At 36.0% G+C, this 20,613-nt stretch overlaps 1 protein-coding gene across 1 annotated transcript; it reads left to right on the top strand.

The window, feature by feature from the left end:
- The first annotated feature begins 682 nt into the window (after positions 1–682).
- brms1 (BRMS1 transcriptional repressor and anoikis regulator) lies at positions 683–13,812 on the top strand. The gene is made up of 11 exons (XM_073835800.1): positions 683–813; positions 1,780–2,001; positions 5,047–5,137; positions 5,314–5,441; positions 5,532–5,611; positions 6,055–6,151; positions 8,021–8,113; positions 8,915–8,979; positions 9,060–9,099; positions 12,674–12,782; positions 12,890–13,812. Exons 2-11 carry the CDS (start codon positions 1,794–1,796, stop codon positions 13,005–13,007), a joined length of 1,029 nt encoding a protein of 342 aa, XP_073691901.1. The 5' UTR covers positions 683–813; positions 1,780–1,793; the 3' UTR covers positions 13,008–13,812.
- Positions 13,813–20,613: the final 6,801 nt, after the last annotated feature.

The following is a 20,613-nucleotide window of genomic DNA, read 5'->3' as shown; positions in this document are numbered from 1 at the left end:
TTTAAAACGATATTTTTTATAGATTAACATTTGTTAGCAGTTCAATACTTAAGTAAACAAAGACAAAACTACAATAGTCTGTTTACAGATGTAACAGACCTGCGCTTTAGGTCCTAAACAGGACAGATTTGTCTCTCTGCTCCACCTGGGCACTTCAGTCTCGCGTCGTTTTGGCGGACGGCGGACGCGCGGATGCGCGGAGCGCGCGCGAGACGAAACGCGTGCCAGTCAAGACTAACCGATTTATGATTTATTAGAGTTTTATTATTGAATGGCTAATTCTGAAATAACCACTTTAGTACATTAGGCCGGCAACAAAAACAACAACAACAACAACAACAACAATATTAAAATAATAATAATAAAAATTGGAGGGTAGCGGGCCAAAAATTCTCCCGATGGACAGTCCGCCCCTGGCGACTGCTGTGAGTGCAGGCAGCTAGGGACACCGGCCCTCGCGGCCAAAAAAACGGACCGGCCCACCGGGAATTCTCCCGGTCCTCCCGATTAGCCAATCCGGGCCTGGTTGGTAGACTAGAAAGTTCATGGATTTCCAGCTTCAAATGCTGTTGGCCAGCTTGACCACCATACTGAAATCGATGAGACCACTGTTGTTCACCATCGAGCTTCTATTGGTTCTTAGAAGAAGCGAAGCCTGCATTGATTGGCTAGCGCCTCAAAACGACAGTGTGTTTCAACAAACGTATGAACGCTGAGGAAGTAGACTTGTCCGATCTCAACTTGCCCTGAATATGCAAATCCAGTCGACAATATGTGATATTTTTCATGACTTAAACAATAATCGACAAGAAGGTAAGCTGTATATCTGTTGTTTATGCACTTAATAGAGTTTGTTTGTAAGATCGTCGTGTATTGTTATCCTGTGTCTTGCATCGGTTCATTTGCGAATATTCATGGAGCGATCAAGAGATCGAATACAACGTTACGAAGTAGGTAAATCCATTACTACATCGTAACTGAGGCTTTTTAATGCCACAACCGTTTGTTTTTGCACTCTTGTGCATTAACATTACTGTACCGCGCTGTACTGGACACTTTATGTCTTTGAATGAAGTGCGGAGTTGTTCAATTGGAAAACGAGTTTTTATAACTAACTTAAATCCATAATTATATGTGAACAGCTACGAGACTCTAACGTTAACTAATAATGTCTCTTACAGCATATAATGTATGAGCTGTAGATGTGGGAAATGAGTAATGAGCTTGTAATATAAGTCAGTGCAGTGCGGCCTTTAGAGGATGTACATGATACACGTCGAGTCTGTGAACACGCTCCTGATCTCATAAATCCCATTGAAGAGTGCTAATTCATCACACTACGAACTGTATCAGACGAGTGCATGGAGTTTCCTCTTTCTAATTAAACATAAAGTGGTTAATAGGGTCTTAAACAGCTCCTGCTGTGCTCGTAGCTGCTAGTGTCCTCTAAAGGTCTGTAGTCTGGTCAGTTGTCTTTATATGCACATCATTTCACATCTTCCGGTACTGATAGATGGCATTTTTTGGTTTTATGCTATAATATTTTGAATCATTATACAGCTTAGAAAGATATAAGATAAAATTTGAGATTAAATGAGAAAATATGCAGCTTAATTTGATTAAATCGAAAGTATTTATAATCATATATAATAAATGTATAATCATAACTGATGTTATACACATAGTTAATATTGCATTAATAATTATTACTGTGGGTTTTTTATTTACTGCATCAGACACCATGAAATCTTACCGCTGCTATTATACTGTTTAATACAGTGCTATAAAGAGTCATGCCAGCTCAGCCTGCTGCCAGAGAACCGGACGAGGAGATGGAGACGGAGGCTGACCCTGAGATTCCTCAAACTAACGGTGAGGTGGAGGAGGAACGAGAAGGAGGAGAGGCAGAGGAGACAATGGAGGAGAGTGGAGAGGACCGGGACAGTGACCTGGAAGAGAGTGAGCCAGAGGAGGAAGAGGAAGAAGAGGAGGAAAGTTCAGGTCTGCTGATTGAATGTTTCATAACTTTCTCAGTGTGTTTTCTTATGAACTGTCTGCAGTTGTGTTGCAGAAGCTGTCAACGTGGTTGCATTGGGAGAGTAATAGTTCACCTCAGTGCCAAAAATTATTCTTAATAAATATATTTAATTATTATATTATATTTTGCGCAAAGAAACTTAAAGCATTTTAGTTTTGCAGTAAAAATTTTCTCTGCATTTTTTGCATGACTATTGTCAATTGACAACCCCCCCAAAATGTTTGAATTTGAAGATCAGGGTAAATTTAACTTAGTTTGTCATCTGGGAAACATGTAACTATCTTCTGTAGCCTCTAAAGGGCAGTACTAAATTAAAAAAATATGATTTTCAGGCAAAAAAATAAAAAATAAACACATCTCCATTCTGTTCAAGAGTTTTCACCCCCGGCTCTTAATGCATGGTTTTTCCTTCTGGAACATCAGTGAGCATTTGAACTTTCTGTAAGTACTGCATATGAGTCCCTCAGTTGTCCTTAGCGTAAAAATGATGGAAAAAGATGGAAAGATGGATGGAAAGATGGATCTCAAAATCATACAGCCATTGTTAGGAAGGGTTCAAATACACAAAAATGGTGGAAAACGAACAAATCTGTGGGACCTGAATAGGGCTGTGCAATATGGACAAAATAATCATATTGTGATTTTTTGAACGAATATTGCGATTGCGATTTTATTTGCGATTTTGGCAACTGTTTTTGCTTTTTCAAACAAGCTACATACATACATTCTAAATGTATTCAGTGCACAAGAAGTGCATAACAAAACATTTCACAATGAAATAACATAGTATTAAGTTTAATAAACAAAACTGTTGTAAAATTGTCTTTAAAACAGACAGCATAAAATAAATTAGCCATGTTACTTTTTTTCCCGGTACTTTAGCGGTCCTTTGTGTAATAACGAAAACATTCATTTCAGTGGAAAAATAAGTCCAAAACTCTCTATTTTAACATTTTGAGGGCTCTACAATCTTTTGCTTTTTTTTTTTTTTTTTTTTTTTTTTTTTTAGAAATTCTTATGTGCTTTAATTTTTCTGATAATCAAAAAGCATAAACATTTATTTATTTTTAATCAAATGAAAAATAAACCCTTTTACTATTGTACTGAAGTTTACTGTTAAAATCAATACATGGAAGAAAAATTATATTCAGTTTAAAACATTTAAATAATAATTGTAGTGTTTTTTCTACAATTAAGTGGTTAATCTTGTTGTAATATTTATTTTTTATCATATATATTGTTTTATGTATGTTTTGTACATTATACTGTACAAAAGTAATACAAGACTAATATTGATCTGTTTCATGTTAAACCGTACTTTTATTTTGACAGGTTGCTGTGAAGTTTCTGTGTACAGTATGATATGATGCTAGTTTTCTCAAATGAAATGGTAAAAGTGACACTCACAGCAGCTTTGGAGATTGAGTTTATCTGTTCATGTTAGATGCAAATGGCAAAAATTAGAGGGAGCTTCACGAGTGCTTCAGTATGCATGTAGTAAAAAAAAAAAAAACACGCCTCTGCCATTCATACATACAGAGGCAAACGGAACAATGCAGGATTCATATTAAAACGGTCTTTTTGCATTTCAGTTTTCACAGACGCTATTCCATATCGCGATTTGAATTAAGTGACAGACCAACTTTTGATTTATTCATCCAAAAATCAACGAATTCTGTGGCATTCCGCGCTATAGTAAATTCCGTTTTTATGAATGGAGTCCGCGATCCAGTCCGTGTTTTCGCAGAGGAGACATTGTAAACGCGCGACCATGTAGAGACAGAAATGACATGCCTAAGTGTAAATAAGATAAATAACATAAGGCAATTTAGTTTGTTTAATAAAAAACAATGTATAGACCTGTTCTATAGGAAAGATCACCTTAAATGACTTCTATTGTGATCTGGCGCTATATCGAAATTAAAATGAACTTGACGTTCAAGGGGGGCGGGATAGATAAAATCGCAGCCTTATGCGGTTCAGAAATCGCATGTGCTTAAATCGCGATTTTTTTGCGATTGCGATTAATTGCACAGCCCTAGACCTGAAGGATTTTTCTGAAAAACAACAGGCAGTTTAACTGTTCAGGACAAACAAGGGACTCAAGAACAACTTTCACTAAACAAAAAACCACAGCTGTAAATCATTCAATTAAGAGCACAGTATTAGTAAGCAACGGGATGCAAACTTTTGAACGGGGTCATTTTTATAAATTAAACTATTATTTTCTCTTGTAGACTATATATAAACATATTTTTATATGAAATATCTTATTCAGGTATAGTACTAAATAAACAATAACATGCATTTTGTATGATCCCTCTCATTTTGGTAAAATAATTAAAGGGTTACTCCACCCCAAGATGAAAATTTTGTCATTAATCACTTACCTCTATGTTGTTCCAAACCCATAAAAGCTTCGTTCGTCTTCGGAACACAAATTAAGATATTTTTGATGCATTCTGACAGCTCCCATAGACAGCAATGTAATTAGTACGATCAAGGAGCAAGGAGATCATAAAATAATCCATGTGACATCAGGGGTTTAACCGTAATTATTTACAAAACAGCATATCCGTGTGACGCAGCTGACAGAGAACAGCGTATGCTATTTGCGTTCAATGGATATGCTCCAAAATGACGCTAGGGTGATGCAGAGGAGACAAATTGTGGAATAAAGTCGTTATTTTTGTTTTCTTTGCGCACAAAAAGTCACATGGATTATTTTACAGATCTCCTTGCTACTTTTCTGGACGTTTATCGTGTTAATTACATTGCTGTCTATGGAAGGATCAGAAGCTGTCAGAATGCATGGGGGTGAGCAATTAATTATAACATTTTTTATTCTGGGGTGGAGTTACTCTTTAATATTTTGCAGATTTTGAAAGGGGGATGTAAACTTTTAGAATGTAGTATAGTAATGTGAAGACGGACCGAAATTCATAGGAAAAGAGAATGGACTGAATGGATGAATAACATTGAATAAAAGTGAGTTTTCTCTTTTTTAGAAATGGATGATGAAGATTGTGAGAGAAGACGAATACAGTGCCTAGATGAAATGTCTGACCTGGAAAAACAATTCCTGGAGTTAAAAGACAAGTAAGAATACTTCTTTCTGATTGGTTTAGGCTAGCTGGCATTTCATTTTTTGACCAACAGGAACAGGGCTATCATTTGGGGTGGATGACCACCAGTAAAAATAGAATGTTCTGTTTTGTATTGTTTTAGGAAACCAAATTCTAGATCTCAAAAGATGATTTTCTCTTCAATTTCAGGCTTTTTCAAGAACGCCTGAACCAGGTTAAAATGAAGCTGGACGAGGTGTTGACAGGAAAGGCAGGGGAGTATAGAGAACCCTTGGCAACACTGCAGCAGAACCTACAGCAGAGGACACAAGTGGCAGGTGACACATCAGGACAAGTGTCTGCTTTATGATATCTCTCTTACATATGAACCACAGGTCTCAGGTCCACTGTTAACTGTTCCCCTGTAGGTGTTTATAGAGAACTTTGTCTGCAAGTGGTCAGACACAAACATGAATGTGAAGTGCAGGGAGCAAGACAACATCTAGAGGTAACACAGCTCAGCAGACCCACTTATCTAGATGTAGCAAAATTTACAAAAAGCTACTTCTGTGTTAAAACGCTAATAAAAGATTTCCATATTTCAATGTAAAAAAAAGACACTGTGTTATTACATAATGTTGTTACATTGGTACCATGCTTAAAAAACATGGTAATAGTATTTGTATGATTTGACTAACTTACATGTCTAGTAGTGCTTAAACATGTCATTACACAGATTCATGCACAGAAACATTTATCCTACTCTAGAAGAAGTATCACAAAAAACACATCACAGTAAAAAGCACTGCTGTAAATAGACTTGCATGTCTCTGCCAAAATGGTTGTGTTTGTTTGTTTGTTTGTTTGTTGACAGTGCAGTGATGATCATGAATCATCGAGTCAGTGTGTGTGTGTGTGTGTGTGTGTGTAATGAGATGCTTGTTTCTCTAGAGTGAGAGGACACTCTTGTTCGATGCCATGAAAACAGAGCTGTTGGAGAAGATCCGCAGACTGGAGGAGGACAAACAGAGCATAGACATCACCTCAGGTACAGTACAAACACATACTGGTTTCTATGTTTTATGGGGACGTACCATAGGTGATTTTTATACTGTACAAACTATTTTCTATCCCCTTACACTAACACTACACCTAAACCTACCCTCACACAAAACTTAGATTGTCAGAATAGGGACATATGTCTGCATAGATACCTTTTGTTTCATATCAAGCCAAATATTATTACTACTACTGAATCCCTAACCTTAATAGAATCAGGACTCGTCAGATTGTTTCGAGACAGCTTTGAGTCTGTTTTTTTTTCTTCTTCTTTTCTTTTCTTTTACTTTATATTTTGTTTTCCATTGATCTTTGTAATTCAAGGCCAAGGTTTGTTTATATAGCACTATAATAGCAACACAAGTGCTTATTAAAATAAACATCATCCTGTGATGAAACAACAACACAAAAGAAAAAATAATGAAGTAAAATCGTGGTATTAACTGGATTATATATAAATTTATGTTTGGTTTATGTATGATATTAATATAGCCAGAGGTAAGATGTAATTCTGACAGCTTATAATATAAATCAGATCTTTGTAATCATATAGCAGACTACTTACATTAGATGCATAGAAATATCATATGTCACTCTATATCTCCCAGTATGTCTTCAGAGTTCGTACAAGGTGCTTAAAGTGCTTGAATTTGACTTTTTGAAATTAGAGGCCTGGAAAACCCTCAAAAATAGCAATATTCCTGAAGAGGTACTTGAAAAGTTGAGTGACAAATTGCGTGTCACGAATCATTTGATTTCGATCGGAACTTCGGAAAGGCAGTACAGTTATAAAAACAAAACAAAGAAAAAAGAAAGAAAGTATACACAAATACAAATCCTTTAAGGAAATGAACCATAGTTTTACTATCATAAAAGCGTAGTATACTTTGTAATATTTTAGTAGTACTTTGCATGTGCTTCCCTTTATTTTTGCCATTTTAATTAGTATATTTTTATTTATCTTTTTCTCTTTTTTAGTATTTGAAATAGAAGATATTGTTCGATAAATTAGATCTCTGAAGTCCTTGAAAATCAAAAAGTAGTGCTTGAAAAGTCCTTGAAAGTCCTGGAAATTCATTTTACACTATCTGTATGAACCCTGTGTCTTCATAAAATGACATTTAAATGCTTTTTTTAAGATTAACAAAAGATTTAACAAAGCTCTGCAGTTCATATTGTGGGGGGGCAAAACATAATGCAATGCAATAAAAAAATGAACAGATGTAGAAAAATGCTTGTCTAAAGCCTGATGTATCTGTTTTGGTACATTTTAATGTGATTCAGTTATTCTTGTTCTTGTTCTTATTCTTATGTTTATTTTATAAAAATCAGTAAAGATTTCAGAGCAAAAAGACAAGTGTACTTCAGCCTAAAGGGGGCTTGTTTAGAATCATAATAAAAGGCCTTTAACTTGATGAAAACGTATAAACTACCAATCAGACAGCAAAAGGCCTGCAGTACATACTTGTATACTTTTGTATACAACAGGTTTTAGCAAAGTTTAGATCATATTGATAATATAGTGGGATATGAATTTGCGTATGAAATATAATACAGTAGGGTATTATTATTGGGTTAACATACATTATACTCTGTCAGAGCTTTGAAAGTCTGGCATCTGTGTCTTTTTGCTAAGGGAGGAAAAGTATAGATACTTTGTGTGTATTTTTATTCATAAAATGTATATGCATGTATAATATCACTTATTTTATAAAAGCAGAAACATACACTTTTTCAAAAGGTTTTGTCAGACTTATGGAACCATTTTAGGCAAATTTGTTGACCCAGGGATTTCTAGGTTAGAAACACAAATACTCACCAATTCCGTAAACACATAAACTTGCTCTTTATCCATCAGAATGGTGGAATGATGAAGTGAGGATGAAGAAGTGTAAAAAAAGGAGTCACCTGATTCGCCCGGATAGGAAGAAGAAGGCAGCTCTTGTTTCAGGTAATAAAGTATTCTCTTTAGATTTATATATCCATCTCTTCCTCTCTCATTTAGCCACCACTTGCCTTCCGGATTCAATTTTGTTCCAGCACCAACAGTTACTAATTAGCCATTTATCTGACACTTTATCCAAAAGACCTTACAATAGATTTATGAAGTTCACCAGAGGCCACCAGTTAACAGACTGATTATACAGGAATCACACATGGCTTATTTCATTTCATGAAATACATATTAAATAATTTATTTGTCTTAAAGGGATAGTTCACCCAAAAATTAAAATTCTGTCATTAATTTCTCACCCTCATGTCGTTTTATACCTGTAAGACCTTAGTTTATCTTGGAAACACAAATTAAGTTATTTTTTATGAAATCCGAGAGCTTTCTGGTCCTCCATAGACAGCAAGGGCGTACCACGGTCAAGGCACAGAAACACAGTAAGCCCATTGTTAAAATGGTCCATGTGACATTTTTATAAAGCTATGTGAATGTTTTTTGTGTGCAAAGAAAACAAAAATAATGACTTAATAATGGCGAATTCTTCTCTTTCACGTCACCCTAGCACCATTATGGAGACTATCACAATGTAACTATTCCTTTAACATGAATTGTATTGCCCTACAACATACTGTTTCCTGAAACGGTATGAATTTTTATTGTTTAGACCTTTCCTGAGAAGGACATTTTGAGGCCAACCAACATGCTATACCTCTTACCTTTACTCTGTTTTAAGTAGTTGTCCCCCGAAGTAGTTGTCCTCCTTCCCATCCTGCTTTCTCACCACGTCTGTCTTTTTTTCAGGGCCATACATAGTGTATATGCTAAGAGACATTGACATTTTAGAGGACTGGACGGCCATCAAGAAGGTATTCATGATGAGTGTTCAGCCCTTCACTCACAGTGAATGTGTGTGATGGATTGTGACTTTTATCTTTCTGTCTTTCAGGCAAAAGCGGCGCTGATGCCCCTGAAGAAGAAAGCAGACAGTAAGTCAGTTATTAAATGCCAATGTGTTCATTTAAGTAATTAATTAAAGCTTTCCTGTCAGTCGCAGTCTTTTTCAAGAAGCTACACTGGGAGGTCAAGGACCTCATGGTAGTCAGGTGAACCTTATTAAACTTTGACCAAACTGACTGAATTAACTCATTGTATATTTATTAAAGGAAATCATATGCACTGACCATCAGAGACCTAGCCTTGGGCAAAATATATTTAACCACCAATGGTTTATTTCTCACGGCAAGCTTGGAATAGATTCTATAGTGCAATGTAGGATTCTCTCTATCTTTAAAAATGTAACTGTATAATGCTGTATCAGTTTTAATACAAGGTTCATGTTTGTTCTTGAGTATCTTGTATGTGTTGATGCGTGTTTTTGAATAATGGGGTCTTTATCTGGTGTGATAAGACTTCCTAGTAAACATGCCTTCAGGGATACTCACACAGACAAACATGTATAGTGTTACTGTCTGTCTCCAGCTTAAATGGCGTCAAAGCATGTTCTCCATTGACACCCCAGTTGCTTCCATTAGCCCTGACCCTCACTCACAAGCTCTATCTGTCTGGCCTCTGATTAAGTTAGATACAGACGCTTGATTTATAGAGCCATTTCTCTCTTTCTGTCATTCCAGACTGATCGACTCAAACTACTTTGGCTTTAATGTCACATTTAGAATCTTGTTCTGTCTCTAAGAAAAATTGGTTGACATGTAACATTTGATTCCGCCTTGCTGATCTCAGTCTTTCTCCCACTCTCATCCCTCCATTTCTGTATTGTCTGTGTTTGCATCATAGGAGTCAATTACAACCAAATACAACACTGTGATAATACTGCCCTAGTGAAAAAGAAGTGTACTTCTTTCACATTCTGTTCAATGTGCACTTATAGTGTACTTTAAATCTTAAAAGTTTATGGGCCATTCTACAGAATTGGTCCAAAGTCAGAGTTGGAAACTTTGAATACCAAGTAATTTGTAAGTATGCAAATTGTATAATAGGTACACATTTCTAGTAATTGTACAGTTAATTCTCATATTGTATTTTCAGAAAGTTTTGGAATATTTGTCCTCCTCCAAAATTTTGTCACTACCGAAACACAGTATATACAATTTAATTAGAAGGGTTATATTGACCCTTTATTAAGATTTTGCTTACATCTACATTGTAAATATTTTTTTTACTATTTTATTATATTTATTCTAGAGGAAAATCAATAACAATTACATTGTTAATAATATTTTAAGTGTAATTCGTGAGATTTGTTGTATTTTGAATCCAGTTTTTCTTTGTAAAAGGCAAAAAGTTGATCATTCATTTGATTTCAAAGTTAAGGATTCATTAGTTTGAATATACATTGAACCAAACACTATCATAATGTCTTAGTTAATAATTCAGTGCACTTTTCTTTTCTTTTTTTGATAAAACATCACGTTTCAGGTAGTGACTGCACATTTTCGGTAGTGACCGTAATGCTTTGGTAGCGACCACATCATATTACAGATTTTAAATTTGCATACTAAAACATACTAAAATACTACAAAATTGCATAACTACTAAAATTTTGTTTATTTGCCCCCAAAATGAGAATTATGTGTTCCCTTTTGTCACTACCAAAACATGATTACATGTTTCGGTACTGTAGTGACAATTTATTGAATAGCACCCAAAAAAAATCAATGATGTCACCACCGAAACGCCATCAAATAGTGACAATTTTAGATACTTTTGATCCAAGCTCAAAGATGCTAATCAGCACATGGTTAGGTAGCGCAGTTCTGAACACTGATACGCATATGAAAACTAAATGTTATGGACTAATTTCCAAAAAATGTGCCTAATTGCAGAATAAAGGTGTTCGGTAGTGACGTTCCTTAAAGTTACATACCGATTTTTCAGACTTTTGAACACTTCAAAATGATGGGCATATCTACTCATTATGTAGCTATGAGAGAGAGGGGCACATTAATATTTTGTAATCATAAATGTTGGGATGTAATTTAAATCAGTCTCAGCTAGTGGACTTAAAACATACACTGTTTTGGTAGTGACATGAAAATGCAGTACACATAGTTACATAATTTACAAAGAAAAAATATATTTTTTAAACTATGTAAAAGAATCAGAAAGATACTTTTAAAAATAACAATGAACACAAAAATTATTTCAATATCATTTTCATAAGTTGAAATTAAGGGAGTAGGGTTTGGGACAGCTACCTCCCAATTGAAAATAGCCAAAAATGATTATTTAAGCTTAAAGGTTGTATCAGCGATTTCTAGCCTGAAACATAAAGTGTCAAATTCAGCTGACCTTTCATCACGATCCACTCGCTGCCTGCCCCATAAATTGTCTGTGAAAAAACCGCGTCTCTCTGGTCAGCCTAGGGTCCGAGATATGCCAAAAAAACAATCGGCACTACCAACCTTTCAACATCTGTGGAATAGTTGATAGCGCCGATTGTTTTTTTGGCATATCTCGGACCCTAGGCTGACCATAGAGACGCGTTTTTTTCACAGACAATTTATGGGGCAGGCAGCGAGCGGATCGTGAAGAAAGGTCAGCTGAAATTGACACTTTATGTTTTAGGCTAGAAATCGCTGATACAACCTTTAATGAAGAACTTAAGCTTACTGATATTTTAAATATTATTGTGGGTTTCAATAGATAAAAGAAGGATCTTAGATATTTAAATACTTACATGCTTTTTAAATGTGTTTTTTGGTTGTGGGACAGCAGTTTGGACCAATTCTGTAGAATGGCCCATATACAAAACTATTTGCAGATAATATATTAATGAAATAAGAGGCCTTTTTGATTCAACCATATTTTAGCAGTACACTTTAACTTAAAGTATGCTAAAGTATACTTTTTTTCATAAGGGTGTACACATTCATCTACTGATGCAGTTTTCATCAATCAACTAGTCAAACTTTCGACAAAACAAGACAAAACTTTCTTTTAGCGACAAATCCACACTAAACATGACACAATCAGAGCAGATGAACAGAGTCAGATGATATTTGATGTGTAGTGTCCTCTTATGTGGAGCAGGATTTTAGACCAATCAGATTTCAAAGGCAGGCAGGGCTAGTTAATGCAGTGCCACAGAAATGGAAACGTATTAACCAGATCTTTCACTCATCTCATCGCGGTTGCAGCTAGTTCACAGATTTACTTTAAAGAGATAGCTATTATGGCTTTTTCTGAATGCTTTCACTCGGAAAAAGGTCAAAAGCTGTCACTAGGGTGGTCCAATTTACACATTAATATGTACACTTTAGGTACTAATACGTATCTTTAAGTTACTAATTTACATTCTTCAGAGGTAATTAAGGTACAGAGGTGTACCTTTTGAAAAAGTATCACCCTAGCTTTTGTTTTTTTTGTTTTTTGAGTGTTATCTTGTCGCGTCTGTGAACCATTTAATGATAGCAATTTCACTTCAGAGCTAGACAGCCCTGCAAAGTGACATAAAATGTCTTGAAAACAGACAGTTAGAGCATTATGAGCTATTAAAGCATAACATGTTGAAGATGGTGTGCGTGTCTGTTTGTCTCTCAGACAGGCAGGTGCCCGTGCGATGTGAAGGTGGGGCTCTTGTCTATGATGGAGAGAGATTCTCCAAAGGCAGCAGTGTCGTTCTAGAAGTCAATGACGACAGCCCGGCACAGTCAGTAGAGCATAAGACATAAGACCGCATCTGTCTTCGCTTTGGCTTTGTTTGCGAAAACATTTTAATCGAAATGGTCTCCCTGTTTTCTTGTGTGTTTCTCTCAGGGCCGTAATAACAGGGATCAGCACAGGAGAGGTCTGGTTCAAGCGCACAGATGGCACCAAAACCAAAATCTACGTCTCCCAACTGCAGAAAGGCAAATACACCATCCGAAAAGCTTAGAGAAGATAAACGTTACACTCAGAGAGTGTGTGAACCTACCCTTTAATAATTAACAAATAACCAATTTACCTACACCTTTAGAAGAGCTTATACAAATCCTATCTAATGCTATGGACTGGCATTAATCAGACCAGAGGACTTTATGTAGTGACTTGTGATCTCAGATCAATTTTACCCTTTTTATATACATGTTTCATGATGAATATGATAATAGGCAGGATCTGGTTCCAGATTAACACTGTTGGCATCAAGTGGGCAATTTCTGGTGCAGCTAAAGTTCGTTAAGTAGTACAAACACAACATGGGCATACAAAACCTGTTGACCAAATGCTAACACCATATGAAGTCTTTTTTTATCATAATACTTTGAGTTTAATACTTAATACATAATACTTCATACTGACCTTATGAAGTCTGCTACACACTTGGGTCATTGTGGGTTTATGTGTTTATCATTTAAAATAATTAGAAAAATCCATTTCATATACACTAAAGACACCACAGGGGTAAAAAGGACTGCACTCACACATTGACTATTTTCTATCTTTTATGTTGCGCTGTCTCTACCACAAAAAAAAAAAAAAAAACACAATCAAACACCTTTAATTATGATTGCACTCAGAAAAACAAAAGATGTAACATTTTTTTTTCAGTACATTTTGAAAGACTGTTAATACATTGTATTTATAGACACCTGTAAAGTGATCTGAAACAGAGGGTGCTTTTTAAAACTTATTTATGAAGTGTTCAAGATAATCATGTATTTATAACAAAAAGCATTATTAAAATCTAAACTTTTATTATATTTGTTGTTCAATGACTCGTTCATTATAAAGACTTGCCCTTCAGGGGGCGCTATAGTGTGTAACTCCATTTGCTTTACAGCTAAATATGCTATATGCCTTTAGCCGCTAGATGGGACTAACACCTAACGTAGCAGAAAAGACGCACTGAATGGAAAACTAACAATCATTTTCTCTCTTTGCTAAACTGATGCGCGCACAACGGGGATTAGAAAACTCAAGAAGTTCTCATTTGAATTTTTACATTCGAAAATTAAAAACTCCAGTCCTGGTGTACATCCAAGTACAGACTCTTCTGCTTTCAATTATTGGGTCGTTGAAATTTAATGAATCTAACGATTCAAGAGCCTCTGAGTGATTCGTGATTCATAGAGTTTGAAGAGGAGGTGCGCAGACAGATAAGGAAAAGGTAAGATCTTGTCTTGAGGATTTAAGGTGGAGAGATTATAAAAGTGTTCCGTGAAAATTGGTTGGTCTGAACCATAAATACTTTACACAAGAGAGCTATAAAGGATACAGTGGCGTGTCTTGCACTTTAAAGGACCATAGGCTGTGATTATATTCACAATATACCACAACCTCGGAGGCCTTATTAAGAAGATTTTTAATATTAGCCTACTATTAAAGAAATATGTTATAAACCAAATTCATTAAATATCATCTTCCATACACTCGCTCACTGGTAGGTAAACTAGGTTAATAGCGGTGGGTGTTGCATTGATATAGGCAACACAGAAGCATGCTGAAGCATGTTTAATGTCATACAGTAGCTTTAACCAGGAAGTATGCAATGAAGAATTAAATATTGTTTTATTATATTTGTCCTAATTTAATTTCAGCATACACATGTCTGATTTTAAATAGCTGTCAGTGAAATAAGATGCTTTTTGCCCATCTACCTTGGTGTAGCAGCAAATGTCCATGCTGAACAGTTAAATTTTGGAATCTTGATTGTTGCTGTCATGTATTTTATCACTGCTAGAATCTGCGTCCTGAAGTTGAAATTATACTTTTTGTATGCTTGTAGCCAAGGGTGCACTGTGGTATTTTGTTCTACCAAACATCTCTGATTCCCTCATTCCTAAGGCATGTCAACCCTTTGCAAAACGATTCACTGGTGTCAATGAGTGTTTCTGATTGGTTTGAGCTTAGCACTGTCACGGACTGAGACAGGTGTCATTTCTCAAGAAAACAGTGATATTTGTCAAGGTAGTAGAGACATAATATGCTTATACAACACCTTTAAAAGAATGGTTGACCCAAAAATGAAACTTCTGTCAACATTTATTCACCCTTACATCGTTCCAAATCCATAAGACTACCATAAATCTAAAGAACACAAATAAATATAGGCCTGTTCTGTGTTGTCAGCCTCATTTGTTCCTGCACGCCAAGCAAGCATGCTTCTGTTTTTTCTATTTTGATGAAAATTTCCTTTCATTTCCATATATGTGTTGATCAATATTTATATATGGCCCTGAATCACAAAACCAGTCTTAAGTAGCACTGGTATATTTGTAGCAATAGCCAAAAATCATTAGGATATTAAGTAAAAAATCATGTTCCATGAAGATATTTTGTAAATTTCATACCGTAAATATATCAAAACTTAATTTTTGATTAGTAATATGCTTTGCTAAGAATTTCATTTGGACAATTTTAAAGGCAATTTTCTCAATATTTAGATGTTTTACACCCTCAGATTTCAGATTTTCAAATATTTGTCTCGGCCAATTCTAACAAACCATACATCAATGGAAAGCTTATTTATTCCGCTAAATCTCAATTTCAAAAAATTACTTTTTTTTTTTTTTGGTCCAGGGTCACATATACAGTATCTAACAAAAGTGACTACACCCCTCACATTTCAGCAACCATGAGATGAGACTATAATATAACTTGTTTGGCTCAGATGGTGTCCAGCGTGTGTGGCTATGCCTTGGTGAGGAGTACCAAGAAAACTGTGTCTTGCCTACTGTCAAGCATGGTGGTGGTAGCATCATGGTCTGGAGCTGCTGGTACTGGGGAGCTGCTGTTCATTGAGGGAAACATGGATTTCATTATGTTCTGTACGTTCTGAAGCAGAACATTATGCCTTCCCTCCAGAAACTAGGCCAAACTGTAGTTTTCCAACATTTCCGCCCCCAAGATGACAACTGCCTTGCTGAGGAAGCTGAAGGTGGGGTGGCCAAGTATGTCTCCAGATCTAAACCCTATTAAGCACCTGTGGGGCATTCTCCAGCATAAGGTTTAGAAGCACCATGTGTCTAGCAGCTCCGTAAGGAGAAGAAGAGGATCCCAGCAACAAACAAGGCAGTACCAGATAACAATGGTGCTAACACAAAATATTGACACTTTGGACAAGTTCACTTAGGATTGTAATCACTTTTGTTGCCAGCTTTTTTGACAATAATGGCTGTATGTTGAGTAATTTTCAGGGTACAATGAATCTATACTGATATACAACCTGCACATTGACTACTCTAAAATATATATATAAATATATATATAAAGTTTCATTTCTATAGTATTGTCCCTTAAGAAGATATACTGAAATGGTTGCTGAAATGTGAGGGGTGTACTCACTTTTGTGACATACTGTATGAATAAAAGCTTACCCCTTATGAAAATTACTACACATTTTACTACACATAAAACAAAAAACATGGTTACTGGAGTTAAACCATGGTAACCACAAATTAACCATTGTTTTGCTACACTAACCATAGATTAACTATGCTATTTGTAGTAAAACTGTGGTTACACAAATGGCAGTCAATATGTAAAAAAACACTTTTACTATAATAAAACCATGGTTAATTTTCTTAAGGAACATTCAATATTTTCAACATATAAAGGGGGTTATGTATCCTTTAAAGGGTTAGTTCACCCAAAAAAGAAAATTCTGTCATTAATTACTCACCCTCATGTCGTTCCAAACCTGTAAGACCTTTGTTCGTATTTGGAAACAAGGTATTTTTGATGAAATCCAAGAGTTCTCTGACTCTCCATAGACAGCAAGGGTCCTTCCACGTTCAAGGCTCAGAAAGGTACCAAAGACATTGACAAAATAGTCCATAAGTTGTTCATTTGTAATTTTATGAAGCTATGAGGATACTTTGTGTGGAAAAAAACACTTAAACAATTCTTCTTTTCTGCGTCCGCCTAGCGCTATTTTGAAGAGTATCACTATGTATGCGCTCGCTTTCCTCTAAATGTAAACAAAGCATGGCGCACACTCGCCCTTACTACCTTTTTTGGGTCTACGACCCTTGCTGTCTATCAGAAAGCTCTCAGATTTCATCAAAAATATCTTAATTTGTGTTCTGAAGTCGAGCAGATTTATGGCTTTGAAACAACATGAGAATAAGTAATTGATAAAGGAATTTTAATTTTGGTGTGAACTAACCCTTTAAGACTTTAATATATTTTCAGTACATCAAATCTGTACATTTCTTTCTTTTTTTTTTTTTTTACAAACATTTATTTCTGTCTTTCTATAAATTCATCCAGCTAACACCCTAGTAATTGCTCTGTCTCCTTTCACACCTAGAACAAGTAGACATACACACCTGCAATCATGCACACGACCTCTTTCATTCCTGCACAAACGAGCCAAGCGAAAACAGAAAAGACAGTCTCAAATATAATTTGTCCCTTTGTTCATCCTCCAATTGTTTTTTTGGCCTAGTTACATGTTCTGAGCTCCCCATCATTCATATGTGCGGTGGGGTGGAGAGGCAGAGTAGAACATACAGAGACACTTCAGCGAGTGGAGCAAAAAGGAGAGCAGGCTTGACGGAGTGAAAACAAAGCCTGGGTGACGGTACCGGACGTGGGCAGCATCCCGTTAAAAACACACAAGTCAATCAGAGTCTGTGTTTATAAGTGCTCCTTTCTCTGTCACGCTCTCCTGTTTGTTCTCTGTCCTCCACAGTTTTCATTGCACTTCCTCACTCTTATTTAAGCATTTTCTGTTCATCCATTCTGCTCTTGCCATGTGTTTTTCTTTCCCAGTTTCTTTGGCTGCACTAAATATCCTGCTGCAAAGACCAGCTTAGATCAGCATGGCTGGTTTATACTTGTTTGGTGAAACTATCATTCAGTAGAAGGTATTGACTAGTGGTCTGCTGCTATAAGAATTTTTTCTTCTTCTCTACCTTTTGACAGATCTCTGGTGTCCTGGGAAATCACACCTGTAACAGTGATAGTTCAACAAAAATTAAACGTGTCATTCCAAACCCATGTGACTCCTAAATAATGAGAAAATCGCCTTTAAAGTTGTCCAAATGAAGTTCTTAGCAAAGCATATTACTAATCAAAATGAAGTTTTGATATATTTATGGTAGGAAATGTACACAATATCTTCATGGAACATGATCCTTAATATTCTGATGAATTTTGGCATAAAAGAACAAGCAATCATTTTGACCCATACAATGTATTTTTAGCCATTGCTACAAATATACCCGTGCTTCATAAGACTAGTTTTGTGATCCAGGGTCACATAGACTTCAGCATCAATCCCAACTACCATTTCTGTGTGCAGTCCTGGTGTGATTCTTCTTGTGAACTCTGGTCTCTAGTGTTTTCTGGGTTCTCCATGCATATCCAGGCTTCCTCTTCTCATTAACATATCCAGTTTAGTGACCTCCTCTTCTCTCTGATATCTTTGGCTGTGCTAAATATCATGTCACTGGAGATGCTCTCACATGCGCGCCCTCCCTCTCTCTCGATCTCTTAGCACTTCCTCTTTCCCTCTGCACGCTCTCCATCTTGCCAAGCTGCAGACGCAGCGCTATTATCCCAGCTTGTGGGTGTGAAGAGTAGGAGACAGACAAAGAGAGAAAGAGAGAGAGAGCGGTATTTGAGAAAGATGGAAGGAAAAATAGTTCTGAAACCTAGTGAACTTTGTTCAAGAACCTGCTGAGCAGCCTACATAGTCATTGAACAAAATGAGTTTGGGGACTGGCTAAATATTAACATTACTATAAATTCCCTTGTTATTTAAGGTGTAAAATAATGCTGATATAATAACATGTTGTGAATACATATGCACATATATTATTTATTTGCCAAACAACGGTAGTTTTCTGCAAATCTGTGCCAGTTATGAAGGGATTCAGGTAAGCAGATCCCCAACAGCTTTCGTGTCTATGCTATTTAGCTGTGAATTGTCATTATTGTTCTGCATTCTTATTGGTTTGTTGGCATGTGGCTGATTTCATTTGAAAGAAAAGCTGTCCGCAATAGGGGTTATGCATAACAAACTTCTGTATTCTGTAAAACAGGTCACTTCGCTTCCGGTTCAGGTCTTTAGTATGTTCTTTGTCAAATATAGAGCTGTTTGTCAAATATAGAGCTGTTTAACTCAAGGTTCCTTCATAGGCGATACCAAAAATACTTTCAGGTTTGGTCAGGTGACGTTCGACATATAGGCTACCTTGCAAAGGTAAGTATCATTTTGACAAACAATAAAACACATGCATTCTCACTCTCCATTGTAAATTGAAACATAAAGAAGGGTGTGTTTTTGCGAAGGGACAAATGATTTGAATTGAGATTGGTGTAGCATATTGCTAAGCTAACAATGTGATATTTAGCACAGATTTATATCACACCCACACAAGAACACTGGATGAAATTCATTTGAATGCAGCACATTTATTATGTCTCTCGCATTGTCCAGGGTTTTTTTTTTATGCAATGCTATCAGATTCCAATTCTGCCTTAGAATTCGGCGAAAATTGTAGTCTTACAAAGCAGCATGATTATGCTGTCCATCATATGGAACGGTCTTTACATCAGAAATGTATCTGTGATGCCTAAAATTGCTGCCTTGTAGACATCTCACTAAGTTTTGAAACAGCGCCATAGAATAGGTTCAGGTACGTAATCTATTTTATGCTATAATCTAGTGAGTAACAGCATGTTTTGATAGAATGAAAGAGAATGACACTTGCATACAGATTGGAGCATTATAAGCATTATACATCCACTATATACAGACAGAGAGAAGTGTACTCTCTAATCCAGGCAGGTGTTGAAGTAGCGTATGTGTGTCATAGACAGTCTGTCCCAGTTGGCCAAGGCAGCAGAAGTGAATCATGAGAGTCAGGAACATGCTCACAAAGGTCAATGCGTTTTCCTCTGTGTTTCTTTTCATTCTCACTCACTTTCATAAACCTCCCCATGTGAAGTGCTGTGACTGGCATTAAAACCTCTGTGCAGTATATGAAGGTGTTTTAATAAATAACATCACAAGATTTCTCAGGTAAGTAAACATACCAGTTTAATTGAAATATTTTGTCAAGTTCTGCTTCCCATCATGACCACTAAACCGTATCCGGAAACAGTTGTTACTGGAGAAGGTTATTGCTGACCTTTCAAAAATCTCATTTTATATAGGCTGAATGTGTGGTTGAATGAATGGACTGCTGCAAAAATATCTTAGCTAGTAAATATCATTGTGTAAGGCACAATTTACAAGCGGTATTCTTGCGATTTCTTCAAGAAAATAAATCATTAATATAACATAAATTTTGTTCTTTACCAGTGTTGAACTATTGACATTGATGTAGTCAACATGATAAAATACTTATAATAGAAACTGCTGCTTTGAACCAGTAATAGGCATCTTAACACATCGGAAACAGTATATGAGATGCTATAATTCAGTTCCATAAATGAATTATAATTATTTTATATTTGATATTAGATACTGTTTCTTGTGTATATTTATTTGTGTGTTTCTGTGTATGCTAAAAGCATTAAAATGCAGAGTTTAGTGTGGGTATGCTTTT

The sequence above is a fragment of the Garra rufa genome, chromosome 3, assembly GCF_049309525.1.
Source record: "Garra rufa chromosome 3, GarRuf1.0, whole genome shotgun sequence".
NCBI classification, from domain to species: Eukaryota; Metazoa; Chordata; class Actinopteri; order Cypriniformes; family Cyprinidae; genus Garra; species Garra rufa.
Note: the sequence above shows the minus strand (reverse complement) of the source record. Positions and strands in the feature narration are given on the sequence as shown.